At 32.1% G+C, this 23,488-nt stretch overlaps 1 protein-coding gene across 1 annotated transcript; it reads right to left on the bottom strand.

The window, feature by feature from the left end:
• Window positions 1-14,223: 14,223 nt before the first annotated feature.
• Window positions 14,224-23,256, bottom strand: LOC145065818 (cytochrome P450 CYP72A219-like). Its single transcript, XM_079012907.1, has 5 exons — window positions 22,946-23,256; window positions 21,172-21,392; window positions 16,143-16,387; window positions 14,890-15,274; window positions 14,224-14,753 (listed from the first exon to the last, which is right to left on the bottom strand). Exons 1-5 carry the CDS (start codon window positions 23,217-23,219, stop codon window positions 14,328-14,330), a joined length of 1,551 nt encoding a protein of 516 aa, XP_078869033.1. The 5' UTR covers window positions 23,220-23,256; the 3' UTR covers window positions 14,224-14,327.
• Window positions 23,257-23,488: the final 232 nt, after the last annotated feature.

Genomic DNA, 23,488 nt, shown 5'->3' on the forward strand with positions numbered 1-23,488 from the left:
AAGAACAAGCTGAAGAAATTGTTATTTATGGAGATAACAAATCTGCAATTCTTTTAACAAAAAATCCCACTCTGTATAGTCGCACAAAGCATGTGGACACCAGGTTTCATTTCATTCGCAAGCTAGTTAGCTAGTTAGCAATGGAGTGATCCCTTTGTACGTATGCAGTTCATAATACAGAAAATAGAGTTCTTCTCAAGTATATGTGTTGTAAATTCTAACACGAAATATAGAGATCTTTCAAAAGGATCAAATCCAACAAAATGCAATTCATGTTAAGGTCATAAATCATTTAGAAAAAAGAAGAATTGGATTTAAGAAATAGGAAGTAATTACCTTGTACATGACTTCTTCTCACAAAACTACATTGTGAATAAGAGAGGGGTACAAATGCCTCTCTTTTCGTTCCTATAAGTGACAATAGAATGAGTATTTGGAAGAAACAGAAAATAGGATGAATGATATAAACTTGTGAAAAATGATTACAGAAAGTCAAAGGAAAAGTCAATAAAGTTTCAATCAAAGGTACTTACGTGCAAATCGCTAATGAAGACCAGTTAGTCGCAAATCGCAAATAAACGATGCTATACATGTCGAACCCTATAATGGTCTGAGTAATTGATCATGTCGAACCCTCAATCAAACAAATTAACGTATCATTAATAAATACATAGTTGAACAACAAATCGGTTTAGAAAAAAATAAGGGAACGACGAAATAATGGTTACCTTTTTATCAAGATTTTCCCCTTGTAAGGTTTTTTCAACATCTTTTGTACAAGGGTAGTCTTGGAATTCTTTTGGGGCATCATAAAACTCATCTCCTGTATATATAAATCATATCAGTTAACCTGATTTTCTTGATCTAACAAGAAAATAAGAGACCATAAAAAGAAAAGGAAAAACAGGACAAGGGCAAAAAGGTAATTATACCTAGCATAGAGTTGAGATGCTCTTCCAAGATTGATTGTTCGTTAGGTGTTCCTGGAAACCATGAATTTATGCATTTAACTGATTAAGCTATGCTATCGAATTCCCATCTTTTCATTTATTTAGCCTCTATAGCAAGAGATGTATCAATCTGTTCATAAGTGACAGATATTGAGGGATTATAAATTATAAATTATATATATTTATATAAAGGAATAAGGAAAGAAATGGAAATACCTGAAGTTCATTTATGTAATTGATACCACGAACATCTTTCCACTCAACTTGAAAGACAATGAATCCGTATAAAGTTCTGTGTAATTTGCTATTTGCAAGAAGGGAGCTTCTGAGTTTCTTTACAGGTAATAAACCCCTAAAAACATAGACAGGGCATTATGCCACACCAAGCTATGCAATCAAAACTGTATTGAAGATGCTACCAGAAGAAGAACCTGAAATCGTATGCCAATAATATCTACTGAAACCTTCTCCCTACCTGCATATCCTCATAGAAGAGACCATAAAAAGAACCTGATAACGCTTAGAACAACATAAGAGAGGAAGAACCTGGAAACGCCTGATCATAAAGATCTGATCTTTGAGATTGAAACTATCGACAGATCAAATCTAAATTACAGAGCGTATATGAACCTGCAAACCTTTGTGGATTAAGATTTTCCATGACGACTTTATAATCATTAACCATCGATCAAAGAAACAAATCCTCCAAATCAAAATATCAAAATATAGAATATAACTAAAGATTTGTGAAGGGATTACGACCCGTTTTAGATAAACATCAGCCATAAACCTGTTGGTCGAGCATTCACAGCAAGGGGACCTCTGCGAGGTGGCCCTGTTGGTCTTCCACCACCAAATGATCTTCCTTGACCTCGACCACCACCACCACCACGAGCCCTACCTCTCCCTCTATCTCTAATCTTCTTCAAATAGATTTTGGTGCGAGACTGGATCAGCTGCTGATGCAATCGTATACGAATCGACAAAATCAAGCAATTGAAAGAACTGTTGTAGGATCGCCGGTGATCTAGGGTTCGAGCATGAGAAAGAAATAGGGTTCGAGCATGAGAAAGAACTGTTATAGAGATGTAGCAAGGTACGAGGTGAGATCTAGGGTTCGAGCATGAGAAAGAACTGTTATAGGATCGCTTGTGATTGGATTTCATTGGAGGGTGGAGATGCAGAAGAGAGAACACGCAGTAGAGAAAGGCGGGGCAAGTTCTTCACAAAAAGCCCTAGCTCCGATTGGATTCCGGCATCGACGAGGCCTTTGACGCCGGTTTTTGTTTGGTCGAAAGGAGGTCAGGAGTGGCGGGGAAGCGGATCAGAGAGGAGAGAGAAGGAGGGAGCGAGAGGGGAGAAGATGAAAGATAGAAAGAAGGTAGAAGACGACTTTTCAAAATTTTGGGGATTTCGTTTCCCACCTCTACTAAACGCGCCTTTTCATTGAAATTATAAAGCGACAAATATAGAGGACGCACCTTTAAAATAAAGCGCCCTCCGTGTTTTTAATTTCTTTTCGTGAGACACTAATTTAAGGGCACTCAGTAATGCGCGACCTAAATTCTTAAAATTTTTGAAGAGATGGCGCTTTTTTAATGTCGCTCTCTAATGCGTAACATAAATCAAAGAGCGTCGTGTTTTGCGCGTCGTAAAAGGCTGTTTTTCTAGTAGTGAACTATAAAACCTAAGGGGAAAATATGAAACTTTTCATAACAACAAGGATCAAATAACAAATAATTTAAATTAACATTTAATCACATAATTATCCATATTTGATTTATTTAATGATTTCTTGCAAAACAATTTATCAATTTAGTCAAAATAATTAAACAATTATCACATAAGGAAACAATTATCTTATTAATTGATAAATATCTTCAATTAGATCAAGAATATAGTCAAATATATTATAAAATTGGATTTATATTGATCTAACATGATAAGGTAACTATCCATAATCAAAAACAGCAAGAAATCGCGAAAATATCCCCATCTGATGAGTTGACTCGTCGAGTCAGGCTTGGACTCGTCGAGTCTGCATGGACTCGGCGAGTTCAGCTATGGACTCGGCGAGTCCAGCCTCCAGAACATCAAAAAATGAATTTTTCAGATATACAATGCATCAATACAATTGAAACCAGTCTAGGCTCTGATACCACTGATGGGTTTTGGTCATAAGACATCCTATGTGCTCATACAAACCCTAATGCTTGGATCTAGGTTTCTCTATTGTACATGCAAGTTATCCAAGGCTATAAACCCTAATTCTAGCATATGGGAATCAATATTAACATGTAATTAGGTTTAAGATATTACATTGATTATTATGTAGCAATAACAATCCCAAATCTCCTTGAATTGACTTTGGAAGGCTTAGAGTCACAAGTGTCACTCCTCTAATGGCTTACAAACACCATAAGCAAGTGGAGAAGGTATAAAGAGAGAGGAGAGAGGTAGAAATTCGTCCTTAGATGCTCTAGGGATCAAGTGTACGAAATCCTAAGGCCTTAGGGGTCTTTATATAGGGTTGGGATTAGAGTTTCAGTCCTTATCCTTATCTAGTTACTTGCCCATCAAGCAACCATAAGATAAGCCTATGAAAATCCCTATCTCTTGGACCTTGAACGATTTTAAGGATATCCTTATCCTTGAATCCATCCATCCTTCAACAAGGATAACCATTGCCCTATTTTGCAACTATCACATAATTACAATTCAGCCCCTCTAGTTTAATTAATTACATTTGATCACAAAATTAATTCTTAATTAATTATTGACCAATATTAATTAAACAAATGTGATTTCTCCTTTAATATATTATTCTTATAACATATTAATAAATCATAATAACCTCTCTCTCTATTTATTTCTCCAATCAAGTTGCTTTGGTGAAGGCAACCCAAAAGAACCATGCACCATCGGGTGAAGTACATACCAAAATAGTTATGGACTTAGACACTAATCCAAAATTTATCTCATGCAACCCTAACAGAACATTTGAAATATCTCATATCACAAAGTAAGGGTAGCTTAGGAAATCACCATTCGGGCTCTGGCTGATTGTACACACCGCTCCAACTCGTTTTCTCTTAAATCTCTTTTTAGAAAAATCATTTCTTTTGAAAGTTTTTCCTCAAATCCTTAGTTTGAGTCTAAACACACCCGGAGGTGCATCCGAATCCCTCAAACCAAGTATGATACCAACTTGTAACACCGAAATTTTTCAAAATAGATTTTTCATTTTTAAACATAAAAATCACATGTCATATTTCCCGAATTACTCAAGTATCAACATTAATACAATTTATTTATCAAAAGTTGTTTATCACATATACCAGGATCCTCCAAGACATATCTCCAATGCGAGTGTGTGTACAATCAACCAGGGGCCTTCCCGCGATAATCGGAACTACCTGAAACACATAACACATAACACGGTAAGCACGAGGCTTAGTGAGCTCCCCAAAATACCACATACAACTCATTAGCCACTCTAGGCTATAACCCGATAAGACCCCCTAGTCAATGTGTCTCAATGGGACCCTCCGGTCCCAACTCAGCAAGCTCATAATAACAATACTCGACATAAAATCACAAAGACATAATGTTGAATATCAAATACACAAATAATCACAATAATCAGCTCAATCACACAAGGTAACTCAAGGAAAGTATAGTGAGAAGACTCACCTTGCAAGAAGTCAGCAAAACTCGAACTCAAACCACCGGTCTAGCCTCTGCCTAGCATACACAACAATTATCCCAAATTAATCACGACTCTCAATAGGCTACACTATTTTACAGAAGGGAAAAAGACCATTTTACCCCTCAATGGCCCTAAATGTCTATAATTTGACCCAAACCCTAAAAGTCAACAAAAGTCAACGATAGGGAGTACGTCACGCGTACCAGCTCCTTACCCTGGGCGTACTCGGCTGCCAGGCAGATATGGGGGATGCGCGACCCCTACGCTGCGCGTACTGGAATTATGCCCGACGTACGCTCAAGTTTCACCCTTCTCACTTTTTTGTTCTTAAAAAGTTAACACCTTGGCTCATATCTCAGATCTAGACTCTCTAATAGCTCTTAACCCATAAAGGCAGGGACTTTAAGCCTTTGCATGGATGGAAAGGTCCCGAACACACAAAACATTCACCCTCTTATGACAAAAAGCACATATCTCATGCATGGATTGATCCCAACGTCCAAGATAGGATTTTTATGACTCTACACCACTGAATATACTCAAAGGGATTGGATCATGGTCTCTGGAGTACAATATCACATAAAGTCTCCATCTTTTGGGACAAAACCCTAGAATACTCTACTAAGATGCAAAAACCAATAGAGTGAGAAAGCTCTAAGCTTTATACCTCAAAATGAAGCTCTACACTAAGATAAGCCCAGATCCAAGACCTGAAATCCCACTCCTTCTTCTTCAAGACTCCTTCTTCACTCTAAAGAAACTCAAGAATGCTCCCAAGGCTCTCTAATGCACTAACAAGCTTTAAGAACGAAAATTAGGGTTTAGGAGGGTTAGTGACTGAGAATGGTGGCCAGGAATGAGGCCATCATATCCTTTAAATAGGGGTCTCACCCTAAATTAGGGTTTTCACTCTAATCCTAGTACGCCCAACTTACTAGGTGGCTTCCGCGTCAAAAGCATGCATATGAGTACGCTGAGCGGACACTCACGTACGCCTCGCATACTCATTCACCACCTTTTCTCATAAAGGGACTAAAATTGGCAAATACTCAAAAGACCAAGGATTACGAGGTATACCTGATCTCAGGATGTTACAAAATGGATATCAAAACCGCTTTCCTTAATGGAAAGTTGGTTGAGGATGTTTACATGAGTCATCCAGAGGGTTTTGTCAATGTAAAGTACCCTAATAGAGTATGTAAGCTTGAGAAATCTATTTATGGATTGAAACAAGCATCTCGTAGATCAAATCTTTGTTTCGATGAGAAAGTCAAAGAGTTTGGATTTTAGAGAAGCGAGGATGAGTCTTGTGTATATTTCAAATCTAGCGGGATTACAATTAGCTTTCTGATGTTGTATGTGGATGACATACTTCTCATAGGAAATGACATCCCAACCTTGTAGGAGGTTAAGTCCTGGCTTGGGAAGTGTTTCGCTATGAAGGACCTCGGAGAAGCTTCCTATATTCTTGGGATAAGGATATTGAGAGACAGGAGTAAGAGACTAATTGGAATTAGTCAAAGTACCTACTTGGATAAGGTGTTGAAAAGATTCAACATGCAGGATTCCAAGAAAGGTGACTTACCGATGCAGAGCAATGCCAAACTAAGTAAAGCTCAGAGTCCGAGTATAGAGGCTGAGATAGCTGAGATGAGTCGAATACCATATGCATCCGATGTTGGCTCGATCATGTATGTTATGACTTGTACTCGCCTTGATGTGACCTTTGCTTTGAGCATGGTCAGCAGATATCAAGGGAATCATGGCAAGGCTCACTGGACTGCGGTAAAGAACATTCTCAAGTACTTGCTAAGGACTAAGGACTGGGGCCTTACCCTCAGTGGGAGTGATGAATTGAGAGTGGTAGGGCATAACGATGCCATCTTTCAGACCGACAGGGATAATTTCTGCTCTCATTCGGGCAGGGTATTTACCCTGAATGGATGAGCAATAACTTGGAAAATTTCCAAGCAGGAGATAGTAGCTGATTCAACTTGCGAATCAGAGTACATAGCAGCAAGCGAGGAGAAAAAGGAGGCAATATGGCTGAAGAACTTCATCGGAGACCTTGGAGTTATACCAGCTATAAAGGAGCCTATGGAGATTTTCTGTGACAACGAGAGTCGATTTGCCTTAGCCAAGGAACCAAGGGATCATGGTAGATCCCGATACATCGACAGAAAATATCACTTCATAAGACATCGGATAGAAGAAGGAATCCTCGTAGCAAAGAGGGTATCGTCAGAGGAGAACCCAGCAGATCCCCTCACGAAGGGACTGAATAGGGTTAAGCACTTACAGCATGTGAGGCACATCGGGCTGAAGGACGATAGTAGTTTTAATGATTAGATAGTTTTGAAACTTGTAATAGTTGAAATGTAATTGAAATTTGATGATCAAATAAAAGGTGTTTTTTATTTATAAGTAATGTTACTATCTTTTGTCAATCATTTACTATTGTTTCACTTTGCATGTTTTGACTTCCAGAATAATTATATTATTCAAACTATCCACAGTCAATCATACTTTGGAAGTAGGTATTGAGGCAAGACTGTCATGAATTTGGCTTGTAGATTGTCTGAAGTGTATTAGACATAGCAAAGGATTGCTACAACATTTATGAGTGCTCATAAGGTTTGAGTATTCGATTAAAACCACGCTCATTTGTATTACTTCATGGAATTTATATCGAGTGATTGTGAGACGATAATATCATATAAGTCTTCAAACCAAGAGATATGAGTTGTTGACTATGAGTTGGTTGTACATTGATAGGACGAAACAACATCAGTAACTTGATGCTATAAAACATGTTGTTGTGTACAATTTAACGAGTAGTTAGTACAAGCATATGAGTCGAAGTTTATTTGTTCCTTTTAGTCCTTGGAGGATTAAAAGAGATATCATGGGCCCCTCGATGATTTTGTTTTGACTTATGTGTCGGGCTCGGTCAGAACTAAATTGATGTGTTCGATTAAGTTCTATGTCAAACAAATCGGAAATCGGGAAACAAACTGCTACACAATAATTATGACGTTGTTCCATGTACTTGTCTGGCTGATATCTTGAGAACAGAGGATTATATGATCACTTATCTAAAATGGCGCGTCACAATTCGACAGAGGCTTTTAAGAGCTACGATTGCTAGTCGGTGTTTTAAGTCGTACTTGCAGTTATAGTTATTAGACTTATCTAAGTGGGAGACTGTTGGATTTAGTGTTTAAGCCCATAACTATAATTCGTATGTACTTGACCTGAGAGTAGCATGGTCCATTTGGGTTGCATGTCACCAGAACAATTTGTAAGGATGGACATTTGAGAAGAGGATATTTATGATTTATTAATATATTATAAGTTCTAATATATTAATATGAAATCATACTATTATTTAATTAGTATTGATCAAGAATTAATTTGGAATTAATTTAGTGATCGAAAATGACTAATTAAATATAAGGGGTTGATTTGGTAAATCAATCATTCTTATGGTGTGGGCTTATGGTTATTTAAGATGGGCTAAACCAATATGGTAGTCCATGGATAGTCCATGGAGGTTTAACCCATGGATCCTAAGTAATATGAAAAGTCATGCACATTAGGGTTTACATGGATGTAACCTTAATCCTAGCCACGCTATATAAGAAGACCCTGGGCTACTAAAATCAGGACCTAGTGATCTTTGGAAGAGCATAGTCGATTTTGTGTGCAAGTAATCCTCTCTCAAGTCCTCCATTGTTGGTGGTGTTGTCTAAAGCATTTGAGGCATCACATTTGGGGTGCTAGGCTCTTAAAGGTAAAAGGAAACAAGCTACAAGAAAAGGTATGTCAACTAACTAGTTTTGTTATACAAGTAACCATGTTTTTCATGCTAGTTAGGATAATGCTTTGGAAAATCAAATTGCATGTATAATTAGAGAAAACATAGATCCAAAGTATTTAGGGTTGTATGTGCACCTTAACGTTGTTAGAGTGCTCAAAACCCATCAAAATGTACTATCTTTGTATTCTTAATACCTGAGATACATGTTCATAAATTGAGTGCACGGAGTGTTGTGCTTTAATATGGCCAAATGTTGTTCTTTGAACAAGCAGTTTTAAAGATCATTATCAGGTCTGCTACAAACTATAAAAGAGGTGTATGTAGTCGGGATTAGATTTGTTCCTCTTATGTGTTGAGAGTTAGACATCCAACACATTTTACCCAAAGTTTAACACCAAATGAGAATGATTGTGATCCAAGTCTCATGTTCACCAGGATGTCTGCAACAAAGGGATACTTGATAAACTTACATTATACATCAATTTTAGCTTTGACCTTTTAGGAATTGACTGTTGATGAATGGCATTTTCTTCATGCAATGAAATGTTGTTATATGTTCACCATTATCTATATTATCCTCTAACGAGTCTTGTGCAAGTGGGAGATTGAAATATCTTTATGCAAAAGAATCATAATAGAATTATATTTTCTAATGACATATGATCCTCTAGGTTCATACCTTGTAGCAAGTTACTGTTGGATTAGTGTCTAAGCCCGTAACCATATTTGTCAAGTACTTGACCCGATTGTGCTGGTCCTTTTGGGTTGCCTTCACCAAAGCAACTTGACTGGAGAAATAATAGAGAAAGAGGTTATTATGATGTTATAAGAATAATATATTAAAGGATAAATCATATTTGTTTAATTAATATTGGTCAATAATTAATTAAGAATTAATTTAGTGATCAAGTGTAATTAATTAAACTAGAGGGGCTGAATTGTAAATATGTGATACTTACAAAATAGGGTAATGGTTATCCTAGATATAGGGTGGACGAATTCAAGGGATAAGATATCCTTGAAATCGTCCAAAGGATAAGGATAAGGGTTTTCAAGGCTTATCTTATGGTTACTTGGTGGGCAAGCAACTAGATAAGGATAAGGACTGAAACCCTAATCTCTACACCTATATAAAGACCCCTAAGGCCATAAGAATTCGTCCATGCCTTCCTAAAGGGTTCTTAGGGCCGATTTCATACCTCCTCCCTCTCTCTCTCTTGTCTCTCCATTTGCTCTTGGTGTTTGTGAGCCATTAGAGGTACTACACTTGTGGTACTTGCTTTCAAGACTTAGGGTTTGAAGATTTGAGTTGTTATTACAATATAACAACAAGAGGTATGTGATCTAACCCTCTATGTGTATTTCGAAAAATACTAAGGCATATTAGGGTTTCCTTATGTGTTCATAATGTTGTGTATCTAATAGTGAAAACATAGATCCAATTCTAGGGTTACATGCACACATATGATTGTTTGTTTAAAACCCATCAGGTACTACTTATTATTTATTAGAATTTGATTAGTTGATTACTAATAAATATTATAAATACTTGTATTTAATTGGGAAATTATTATTTATGGAAATGATATTTTCAAGAAAGTAAAACAACTAGTAAATCATAAAGTATGATTTTATATGTTGTGTACATCTTTTTAGACCTATTGAGGTTCATTTATATAAAGTTAGTTTATTTATATAAAATATGAAATGCATAATAAAATATATAATAAAATACAAAATCTCTTTGACTTATTCATAGTCAAAATCAAACTTATACCTTGATAGGATGAGGTTGCTTGTTCTCTTTCCATTTTACTAGCATATGCTTGTCCTATGTCCCATGATTTCTTTTTATACAGGTAAGGTGCAACATATCTAAGAGTTAGTATAAAAAGGAATGCATTGCTAATTTAGTTGGCTAATCTTTCTTCCCTTTTTCTCTCATGAAAGTCATAACTTTCTATGGTTCTTCCCTTTCCTCTCTCTTGGAAATGTTGTGTGGAATTAGGTTCTTAATGTGCTTTTCCTTTTAATAATTAGTTGGTATAAGTTATTCAAGGCTTAAAAAGTACTTAATACAAGTGAAGACTAGTATCTCGTAATGGTTTACTCTTGCTTGGTGGATATCTGTAGAGAGCCTCTACTTTGAGTCTTTTAGATCACTTCATCAACTTCCAGTCTCCTATGATAATAAAAGGCTTAAAAGGTTGCAGTTATTTTCTTTTCTATGGTTGATTTAATTTTTCCATGTTTTCAAAATGATCGGTGGTCGGTGTAAAATGGTTTTATAATTATTCAAGTCTTAATGCTTCCATTATCGTATTTAGCGTTTTTTGTGAAAACGATTTTGAATAAAACCCAACATAATCCAAAGTCAAATAATCCAAAAGGTTCAACATTACTAACTACATAGTTTAGTAAAGTAAAAAAAATTCCAAATATTCTTTTGGAATTTTCGTATATGATTATATGTAAATATGAATTATGATTTCATTTAAATATGAAATAGATCCATAAAGGGTGTAAATCATGATCAATAAACCAAATAGCCAATGTATATTCTTTTATTCTCCGTCTCGAAGTTAGTTTCAAGGCCTATGCCCATAATAGTGGTTATATCGGGCTCATGTACTATAAACCTATCCGCTCAACATATTTCAAACACCTCCAAACTATGCTACTTACAAACCATCACACACGCACCATAAGCTTATCTAGATAATGCCATTATAATAGTCAATCTCGTATGGATATCATGAGTGTTACTCATAATCTCTCATCCTAAGTGAATAAATAAGTAAGATGCTCAAAACATTTCCAATGCAGTTCAATGTTTTCCAAAGTAAATGAATCCTTTCCAAAAGTATATTGCTCAAATTATTTATACTAATAACATTACATATAGTAAGAATATCATATGAAATCAATGGAAAACCAGATCATGAAAGTAAGTTTAGGGACTTGTACTCCTTGTATAACTCACCTTGATCCCTACAAACGCTTCCCTCTAATTCTAGGGTTGACTAACTACCTAGCAGTTACGATGGTTAATAATTATACCCTTTACCAATGCCAATTACATACACTTAAGTCTAAACACGACTTATAACCCTAATTATCTAATATAAACAACTAAATAGCCTAAAAGAACAAATAAGGAAGCTACATAAACATTTATGTTGAACTAAACAAAGTCAAAATGTCCATATTACATACATAAACATATTGTAGACATAAATATCCATATTGCATACATAAATATCCATGTTCCAGGCATGGCCATATTGCAAAAATTTATACAAAATTCATACCATGCGTAATTCTGGCTGATTTTTGTGTAAAGTCAAAATCTTATTACACGTTTCTAACTCTTTATACACATAATTACATAAAAACATTAAGATTCTAATGTAAAGATCCAATGGTTTTGAACATCAAAAGCTTGCTCGTTATTAATTTGAATCACTTGAACTACAAAATATGCTGTAACTTGAAAATCAAAATTAAATCATCTCCAAACTTGAAGTACAAATAAATTAATAAGTTAGACCATGCAGTTACCATAATATGACAAATTCTTTAATTCAAATAAAGTTTATAAAACCTAAAATTAGGTTCAAACTAAAATCCATTTCATGTCGAAGGGTTCAAAATCAACAGCCACAATTATTGCAGATCATAAAATATACTTTTATTTCTTTTTATATACCCATTGTATTTCCAAATTAATTACGATATCATACTTAATTCATTGATTTAATTAGACATATTAGTGAAAGTATCGTGAGACTTATAGGAAAAATATTACTAATACTCATTTATAACTTGAAGAAAGTAAACATTTGGTACACTTACTAGAAATACGTTTTATAAATTCAATGCCATAAACAACATATAATCCAATAAATTATATATTACTCGGTTGTTATTTAACCAAAGCAATCAAATTAATCCATATCGGTATTTTTTTTATTTTATGCTAAAGTCAAAACTGATGCATTGAAAACAAAAAATTTTGATTTAGATTTTTTTTAATAATTGAAGCAACTATAGGTGTTAAGGATGGGGACTTTTATATATATATATATATATATATATATATATATATATATATATATATATATATATATATATATATATATATATATATATATATATATATATATATAGTATGAGGTTCAATAGAGAACCATAATTAACCAATGCGCCAATCTTTTTTTAAACTTTTAAAACTTATTTTTTATAAAAAATAAACTAAAAATACAGAAATTCATAACTTTTTATCTTTTTTCCAATGATATAAAATTTGATTTTTTTTAACGTCAAATCCACAATGTAAATCTTTGAAAATTCACAACGTGAATCCGAAAAATAATTTTCATATTCACAATATTAATATATGAATTTAGATATTTTTAGATTTTTTTTCGATAAAGAATAAGTTCTAGAAATTAAAAAAAAAAAAATTGGTTCCTTGAAGAACCAATAATTATGGTTCTCTATTGAACTTTTCCATATATATATATATATATATATATATATATATATATATATATATATATATATATATATATATATATATATATATATATATATATATATATACTTTAAAAGAAGACACTCATCACAGTGGCACTCAAACAACAAGAGTATTAATCTATTAACAAAAAGAAACGAACAAAATAAAATATCCATTGTTTAGGCTATATGAACGCATTATAAAGCTACATACTTTAGAAGAAGAAGACGTTCACCCGAGTACCATTCAAACAACAAAAGTATTAAATCAGTTAACAAAGAGCAACAAACAAAATAAAATGTTCATTGATTAAGGTACATACAAAGCTAAAACTAGGTTCAAACTAAAATCCACTTCATATAAAAGGGTTCAAAATCAATATCCACCATTGTTGGAGATTATAAAATGTACTTTTATTTCTTTTTATCTACACATTATATTTCCAAATTAATTATAATATCGTACTTAATTCATTGATTTAAATGGACATAATCGTGAAAGATAAAGTATCTTGAGACTTCTAAGGAACATTTTACAAATACTCATTTATAACTTAAAAAAGTAAACATATAGTAGACTTAATAGAAAAACGTTTTGAAAATTCAATTCCATAAAGAACATAGAATCCAATAAATTCTATATTACTCGGTTTTTATTTAACCAAAGCAATCCAATCATTCCATGCCATAAGTTTTCTATTTAATACTAAAGTCAAAATTGATGAAATGAAAACTCAAAACTTTGATTTAGATTTTGTTCTATTAAATAACTGAAATAACTATAGTTGTTAAGGATTTGAACTTATACATATATCTATATGCCATATAAAGCCACATACTTAAAAAGAAGACACTCATCCGAGTACCATTCAAACAAAAAAAAGTATTAATTAGTTAACAAAAAGCAACGAACAAAATAAAATGTTATTTGTTTAGGATATATAAAAAGCATTATAATAACAATGACCTGGTTGGAACTTTAGATTGTAAGACTTACAGATTAAACACATTAAAATACGGTATGCAAGTGCATATACTAAAATAAAATGTCATTTTGTTGAAAACAAAAAATAAAGAATTTAAATATAAAAAGTAAAATGTTAATTGCAACGATGAAGGTTTAATAACCTATATCGAATTTACATTAATTAGGAAAAAACTTTTAATGCTAAATAAAAGTATTAATAATCTATATCGAAATTTACATTGTAAAAATACTTTTAAAGTTAAATAAAGGAATATAAATTATATAAATTTTGAGTAAACTCAAGTAACAATAGATTTAACATAACATACTTCATAATGAACAAGAAAACACACATCAAATTGCCTAAATTTTGTGTAGAATCAAGTGAGCCCCAAATTGAGGTTGTAGAGTGATTATAATGTGTGGAGCATGCGAGTATGATGGAGAGAGCTCAAAAGAGAAGCATTGTAGCACCATTACAAGCGCCATTTTTGCTTCCAACATAGCAAAATTTTGTCCAATACAAATACGTGGTCCACCTCCAAATGGAAGATATGATGCTTGTCCCTTGTTCACTTTTGACACACCTTCTGAAAATCGCTCTGGCTTAAAATCATTTGCATCATCACCCCATATGTCATTATCATGGTGTAAAAACAATGGGTTTATTTCAACTAGTGTATGTGCTGGTAACGTTAAGTTTCCTAATTTCGTTTCTTTATATATAAGTCGTCTTATTATTGTAGCCGGAGGATATAGTCTAAGTACCTCACAAAAAATCATGTTAATCTGCAAAAAGAAACAATAAACATTCAAAGCGGATAAGAAATTCATCGTATTAAGCAATGTGAGTGTTCTCCTTTTTTGTAAATATGATTAAAGCTTTTGTAAAGATAGATCCTGAAAATAATAATAATAAACTTACAATTTTTAGATGATTTAACCCATCAACATCCGGTTTTCTTTTTCCAAATAGATGTAGGACTTCATCTCTGGCACGTGTCTGCCAATCCGTATGTTGTCCCAATAAAATCATAGTCCATACAAGCATGTTTGCAGTGGTTTCTTGACCTGCAAAGTAAAAAATTTTGCATTCTTCGATGACTTCCTCAATGCTTAATCCAAAGTTTCTATTCCCATGTTTTTCAATCTCTTTTTGATTCGAATCCAAAAGAATGCCCAAAAGGTCATCCTTACTAGATTCTCCAGCTTTCATTGCAATAACTCGTTTATCGATAATGCTCTTTATTGTTGTCTTCATCTCCCGGTCAATCTCTTTCATGCTATTGTTTCTTTTAGTTGGAAAATATCTGTTAAGTTGTACTTATTTAGCATAAAAGAAATCCTACCAAATATACAGTAATGTTGTCACTTTACATACTAAATAAAGGAAAACATGTATAAATCAATAACTACTGTCGACTATTTTTATAATTCATGATTCATGCTTTCAAAACAAACAGCTTATAACTCACATATAAGTATGGACACAAAATTTTGCAATATAAATTAATAGTGAACCCTAATGGTGCTTTGACGATATAAATAATTAACATGAAATATATAAGCTTAATGTCTAATGTTCAATCTTTGTTTATGCTATAATGCTCCATGTGTTTTTCTTAATTTATGTATTAAAAGTAGGTTTTAAATGAAATACATAATCATATCTTATCAAATGACCAAAATATGAAATATTGCAACTGAACCCGCTATCTTCGAAAGTACGAGCAACATTAGTTAATCGTTCAATTATGTGATAACATGTGCAAAATTGTTACACTTTTAGCAAACTTTTGCAACAATATTCTCATTGTCATCGATTTATGTAGATGGCATGAATTATGAAACCATATTTCAACTGATATTTCGCGTTACAATATAGCATAGTTTAATCCTACAATCAAATACGGTTGCATATTTTGTCAAAAAAAAAACATATATATATATATATATATATATATATATATATATATATATATATATATATATATATAATGATTTAAATTTGACAACCCCTTACATAAATAAACATTAAAAACCTAAAATATATGCACTTCGAATGTATGTTTCCCTTAAATAAAGATTGCCAGAGAAGTTGAAGTGTCTAGTTATGCATTTTATTATTGTTTTCTTAGATGATAATGAGTTTTAAATATTATTTCGAAAGAAACTCACCTTAATCCTAGAATGTAAAATGATAGTGCAGCCTTCATAACTAGCTTTGCTTGTTCTCTTTGTAGTTCAAATATCTTTTTTCCTTCCTTAAAGTTGCTACCAAATGCAGTACGTGAAATTACATCACTTGTTAACGTTTGAATATGAGGCCACACATCCACTTCACATAAGCCTTCATTTGTTAACATCTCACCCCACTTGTTTATCATCTCACAACAACTCACATAAAATGCAGGTACCATATACTACCAAAAAGAAGAATAAATATCAATGATGTTTACAAGGCATATTATTATTAGAGTAGAAATGAGTCTAGCTGGTTTAAGGCTCACATGATGAAAATTTTACTATCTATTTAAATAAATCATTTGAAACTTCAACACTTTTGTATGTTACATAAATCGGTTGATCAATTTAATTTTCAACTAAACATGTTAGATTGTCGGATAATCTTAATTGAGTCATGCATATTTGAAAATCTACATGAAAAAAAAAACTTTGGATTTGGTTAAAACCGTTATAACGTTATAACATAGTTAAATAAACAAAACTAGTGCTCGAAAAAAAAGGAAATATATATATATATATATAGGAATAAGTTCTATGGAAAACAAATAACTAGGGCAACATCTACCGGAACCAACAATCAAATGACATGTGTCCATTTATTTCTTCACAAGTAATGTATTGTGGAAGTGATGTATTGTCATGTTTTCATTGGTTCAAATATGTGTTGCCCTTAACATTCATTTTCCATATAACTCTTCCCTATATATATATATATATATATATATATATATATATATAGGGGAGAGTTCAATTGAAACAAAAAAAAGTTGAGAATGGGGGAATCATTCTCAGCCACTCATTTATTTTTGCCCCAAAAGCCTCCGTCGTACCAGCGGAAATGGGAAAAGAATAGACATGTGTTTTCCAACAAAACATATTTACTTAAACTATGCTAATCATTACCTTAATATATACAAAAACATAGTCTTTTTCGTTTTTTTTTTAATTTTTAAGAAGCTAATTTTATCGAAAAATTATTTTAAATATACCAAAATTCATGATTTTTTATTCTCTACAAATAGACATCCATATTGATATAGTTTTAAAATAAAATAAAAAATTTATTTTTTTATATTTTCAGCTATCGTTATTCATAAGTGAATAAAAATGAATCAAGTTTTTTCTACAGTACATTCCTTATTCACTTATGAATAAAAACTATGATTAATTTTTTTTTTTTTTTTTTTTTTTTTTTTTTTTTTTTTTTTTTTTTTTTTTTTTTTACATTTTAAGTATCATTCATATATGAATACAACATATACTAAACATAGTATATTCATATTTAAATATTAGACGATTCATTCACTTGTGAATATTACATAGTATATTCACTTGTGAATATTAGATGGTATATTCACTTATGAATATTAGATAATATTTTCATATCTGAATATTACATAGTATTACATGGTATATCACATGTGAATAATACATAGTATATTCACTTGTGAATATTAGATGATATATTCACCTATGAATATTACATAGTATATTCACATATGAATATTACAATGTGTTTTCACAAATATATATAATTTTTATATGTTATTCACATATGAATAACATATAGACTTGCATATTCGTTTTTTTGTTTTAATAATCATACTGATTCAAGCGAGAAAACATATTCATATATGAATATAACGTGGTAATTTAGTTTATGCATTTCATCAAACAGTTGGAGTGCATACAAGTTAACTATTTTAAAAATGTTAAAAGTTATCAATTCCAAATCATCATATACTTCCGATTTCAACTTCAGATGCGACACCTATGTCTGATCGATTTTTCATTTTGATTTTGATTTTCGAAAATCATATTAGGAACCTGTGAGTATCGATTCTGAGTCCTTTAATGTCGACCGTGACTGCGAGTCAAGAACTCCGATTCCAATTTCATGAACAGCGAAGAAATTCTGATTCCAACTGATTTCGTTTGCGAATCTGGGAAATTCCAGTTCCAAACTTTAACAAATCGATGAAATTGATGAATTTGGGTTGCAAATTTGTCTTGAACGACGAACCTCCCATCTACGAATATTGATGATTGATTAACACTGGATGACATTGATGATGGTTTAGTTGAAGAAATTTAGATGATTGTTGAAGGTTGGAGGAGAAATTTTGAGGATGAACGAACTGTTATCGAAATCTCTATAGTTACGTATTTGACATTGAAGGTTATTAACATATTTACAAGTTTGCCACCGTGTCTTTTTATGCTTATATAAATGAGTGACTGATAATGATTCCCCCATTCTCAATCTTTTTTATTTTCTCAATTGAACCCACCTCTCTCTCTCTCTATACATATATATATATATATATATATATATATATATATATATATATATATATCAGTGTTGTAAATATCGGCCTAGGCGGCGCCAAGGTGCTAGGCGGTCTGCAACTGATTACGATTAGGGGTGCTAGGCGGAAATTGGTCAATATCGGTCAAACTCGGGCTAGGCGGTCCTCGGCGGTCCTTGGCGGTCCTTGGCGGTCCTCGGCGGTCCTTGGCGGGAAGATTTTAAAAAATTCAAATTTTCAAATTTTCAAATATTATACCAAAATTTTCAAAACTTCAAAATTTTAAATTTTTAAGTATTCAAAATTTCAAATATTATACCAAATATTTCAAAAATTCAAAATTTAAAAATTTTAAATTTTCAAATACTATATTTTCTTAGGATATATTAAGTTTTAAAATAGTTTTATTAGTAATTTATGGTCCCCGATTAATCCTCCGATTAATCCCCGCCAAACCGATTAATCGTTTGACCCCAGTCGACCGTCGAGCTACCGCCGAGCGATTTTTACAACCTTGATATATATATATATATATATATATATATATATATATATATATATATATATAGAGAGAGAGAGAGAGAGAGAGAGATCAAAATGATAGGCACCTAATATTTATAGGATTATATAATTATAAAATATTAAACTGCACAAATGGTCAATATGGTTTGTCGAAAATTGTCACTTTGGTCCAAAAAGGTTTGGATTAATATCAGGGGTCCAAAAGATTGATTTTGTTGCGAGTTTGATCCAAATTACTTTGATTTTTTTAAATGACAGATTTGTCATTTATTAATTCATTTTCTATTTTTTTATTTTGTTATATTTCAGATATAAATTAAAAAAAAAATTGTTTTCAATCCTCCCTCCGGTAAACACCACCACCACTACTACCGATCACCATCTCTCTCTCTCTCTCTCTCTCTCTCTCTCTCTCTCTCTCTCTCTCTCGCGCGCGCGCACGCGCGTGCTGGAACACCTCTGATCTAAACCTTCACCAGCATACTCTTTGTTTCTACTTCGATGATGGAAACATATTTGCAAATGACGGTTTACTTTGAGCTAGGTTTTGCTGAGGAATAATCAAGTCAGAGGAGAAGACGAATGGCATTGAGAGGCGATAGGTTTGCTTCTAACGGTGGTATCCCACAAATCGGCTTCCAGATCTGGACGGAAGAGGATTTGGGCGAAGGAGGATCTGAATCATTGCCAGCAGATCTATCGATTCAGGCTTTGTAAGGATGCATTTCAGATTCTTGGTGGCTTCGTCTAGAAACCCTCAAGATCGATGACGTTCCAGATTTGTAAACGTCGCTATCATTACAACTCAATGATAGCTTCATCTAGAAACTCGAGCCACCAAAGTAGCCTTTGTCTCTCGCTCCTTCTTCGGCGAGTCTCGTCTCTCTCAGATCTAACGACTAGTTAGGGTTTTAAGATCTGACAAGTTAGGGTTTCAGATCGTCGACGTCCTTCTTCTTCACCGAAGGTGGAGCTAAAGGTGGTGGCATCGACGGTGAAGACGATGGTGTAATCGACAATGATGTTGGCTGACGGTGGTTTCCGTTGGTGACACCGGTTTCTAGCAGTGGCACCGGTGGTTTTAGTTAATAATAGAGGGAGAGATTGAAGATTGAAGGGATGAGGGGGTATAGTTTAGGTTTTACATTTTCTTTTTTGTTTTACTTTTAATTACGATAATTGGAAAATTAATAAAAAAAATTAGAATATAGAAAAAGTAAATGTAAATCTGTCATTTTATAAAATTCAAGGAAAATTAGACCAAACTCGCAATAGAATCAAACTTTTAGACCACTGGTACTAATACAAACATTTTTGAACCAAAACGAGAATTTTCAACAAACCACATTGACCATTTGCACAATTAAATAGAAAAATTAAATATCATTTTTTTTTGTTCTTATTATCTTCACACCTGTTTAAGATAATGATCAAAGTTGTAGAACTCGTTACTCGGTACCTGTTCAGCCGACTATTGAGTAACGAGTACTCGGGAGTACTCGGGGAGTACTCGTATTTGGTAATTCATGTAGAAATACTTTTTAGAGAAATTATACATGTCAAAATCATAAGTTAAAACCATAAGTTGATTGAAATATATAGCAAAATTAGATAAATGTGAATACACAAAAATTGAAAAAACACATAATGGTCTCACTTTGTGGGTAATTACTGAAAATTTAAGATATATATGTACTAATAATCATATGTGTGTGTGTTAATTAATAAATCATTAAGTATATTATACATATTAATCACCGAGTTGACCGAGTTTTACAACATTGTTCAGTTCAATAAGTGGCCGATCGGGGAGTACTCGGGATTTTGTAACTTGCATCGGTAAGGGGCTGAGTAGCGACTACTCGGAGGAATAATCGGACAACTCAACGAGTTTCATCGGTAAGGGGCTGAGTAGCGACTACTCGGAAGAATAATCGGACAAGTCAGCAAGTTTTACAATACTGATAATGGCAAGTGTCATTCAATTTAATTTAATTTTGAATAATTAATTTCTCTTGGAAAATTCCAACTCAACACGTTAATTTAGGGTTTACTCGGATTGTGTGAGAAACACAAGAGGTGTGGATTCTTAAAAAAAATTAAAAAATTACAAAATTAAAAAAAAATACCTTTAGTTTTTCGACATGGAAGGCAGGATTGATTATTTTTCTGTGTTTAACCCATTGATCAGCATTAACGTCAGCTAATCCGGTGACTAGCAGCCTTGTTAATGGATTTCCTCCTCTCGGCTTTTGAAATTGATAATAATCGGAGAGGATCTCTCTTATCATTGACGGCTCATATATTTGTACCATTGGTGTTGGCCCCATCCATATAAAAATATTCTTACCTATGCAATTACGTCCAAGTCAATCTGATCATTATAACACATTCAACTTGAAAAATTAATATGTAAAAGGGACAATTATACTCCAATTATATATAAGAATGCCATTGAGTTATATATATTAAGGGTTAATCGTTTATTTATGCAACCATATTTCAATTAAAGATCAAAATATGTAATATATCTATATTTATCAATAACCGGTAAAAATATAAGTAAAAAGTGAAACATTGTTATATAAATTGTTAAATTCATAAAACATTATTGCATATGGAAACATTAAAGGTTTTTTTTTTTTTTTTTAAGTAATTGAAATCTATTTTACTTCTAATTATAACATATGTCTAGTTGAACTTATGATGATGCAAGCTCAAGATGTAAATACTTAAGTAACACATCTATCTTAATAAATAACAATGATTTTGTCACATGTCATCTTCTCATTGATTTTGACACTTGTCATTTTCTAGATTTTTTTGAATTATTTAATATTCACTTGTCATTTTAATAGTTTTGTTTCTTTTTTATTCAAATTTCAATTATTGAATGACACCTCATGTTAATTAATTTTATAAATATATTAATTAATGTATATAATAATTTTTTATTTATGAATTTCTTTTTCTATTAATATATTAATTAATATATATGTATATTAATATAGATAGTACATTCCATTTATGAATTCATATTAATTAATTTTATTAGTATAGATTAATTAAGACCAAATTATATAAATAGCCCATATGGTTTACCAAATGTCACAAAATTAGTTGTTACTTATTTTTTATCAACATGGTTTTTGTGATTACCAAAACTTGTGTGAATGATCTTTTCTTGCTCACAACATTATTTTTGATCTATTTAATAAACCTATATAATATACGGGTCTCACACCTAGTAAAATATAAACGAAAAGTGAAACAATGTTGCATAATAGGAGGTGAATACAATATTATATATATATATATATATATATATATATATATATATATATATATATATTACTTTTAAAATAAAATATTATTATATATTTAATGAAAAAGTCTACTCTCTTGCAAAATTAAAAAAAATGATATATAAGATTATTACGATAAACAAACATTTTAATGCCATTAATGGCATATTAAAGTCAACTAGTTAGTACTTATAGCTCAATTGAATTGTTTTAATCAAAAACTTTTCTAAGATATTTTATATCATCTTTCTATGTTTCTTCCACACGAAAATATATTAATATATATTAATATTATTTAAATATAACACTTGTAATAATATAAATAAAAATAAAAGATAGAATGATATTTAATTTTTTTTTCTAAATATATCTAAAATTAAAGTTTCATTATTTACATGATGTGCAAATTTAGAATTCTTATCCATAAACGACAAGCTGAATGGTAAGATCGAATACGTGAAATTTTAAAACGAATCATAACAATTTGGAATTGATTGTCAACCTTATCTTAAAAAAATATTACTTACTACGATACGATACGATATTGATCCAAATTTTTAAATAAACCAATAGTAAAGGTTATGAATTGAATAAATACCGTAAGTACTAAAGGATTTATGCATGAATGGTGAGACACGAGGAGTGATATCATGAGTTACACTCATCGGTTTCAGTTTGGCTTCACTTGTCATGTGCACCAAATCTTTTAAGTCTCCGTACATGAATTTGTAAGAACTACCCTTGAAGCCTTGGTCTCTAAGAAGCTTTTCTTTCTTCTTCGGTTCAAACCACAACCAATTTGAAAGTCTCCATACAAAGAACATAGAGATTGATGCTACTCCAAGAACACAACATACTGCAGTTAATTCCATTAATGGTGGATCTGAATCTTGTGGTGGTAATGTCAAAGAATGGAGGAGGACGATATGTATAGATTGATTATATATACATTTCACCACCTTATATTTTGGCTAGTTGACGGTATTGCTACTTGTGTTTCTATTGTCTTCGTGGCAAGTCCTTGACAAAATAGCACTAACATAATGTTTTACAACAAATAATATATATATGTGGGCCGGTTTGGTTTTTATGGGCAGTTTTATACGTCAAAACCGAACCAAACCGTTATTTTCGGTTTTTG

This window comes from Lactuca serriola, chromosome 8 (assembly GCF_051521515.1).
Source record: "Lactuca serriola cultivar US96UC23 chromosome 8, Lser_US96UC23_V15, whole genome shotgun sequence".
Classification (NCBI taxonomy): domain Eukaryota; kingdom Viridiplantae; phylum Streptophyta; class Magnoliopsida; order Asterales; family Asteraceae; genus Lactuca; species Lactuca serriola.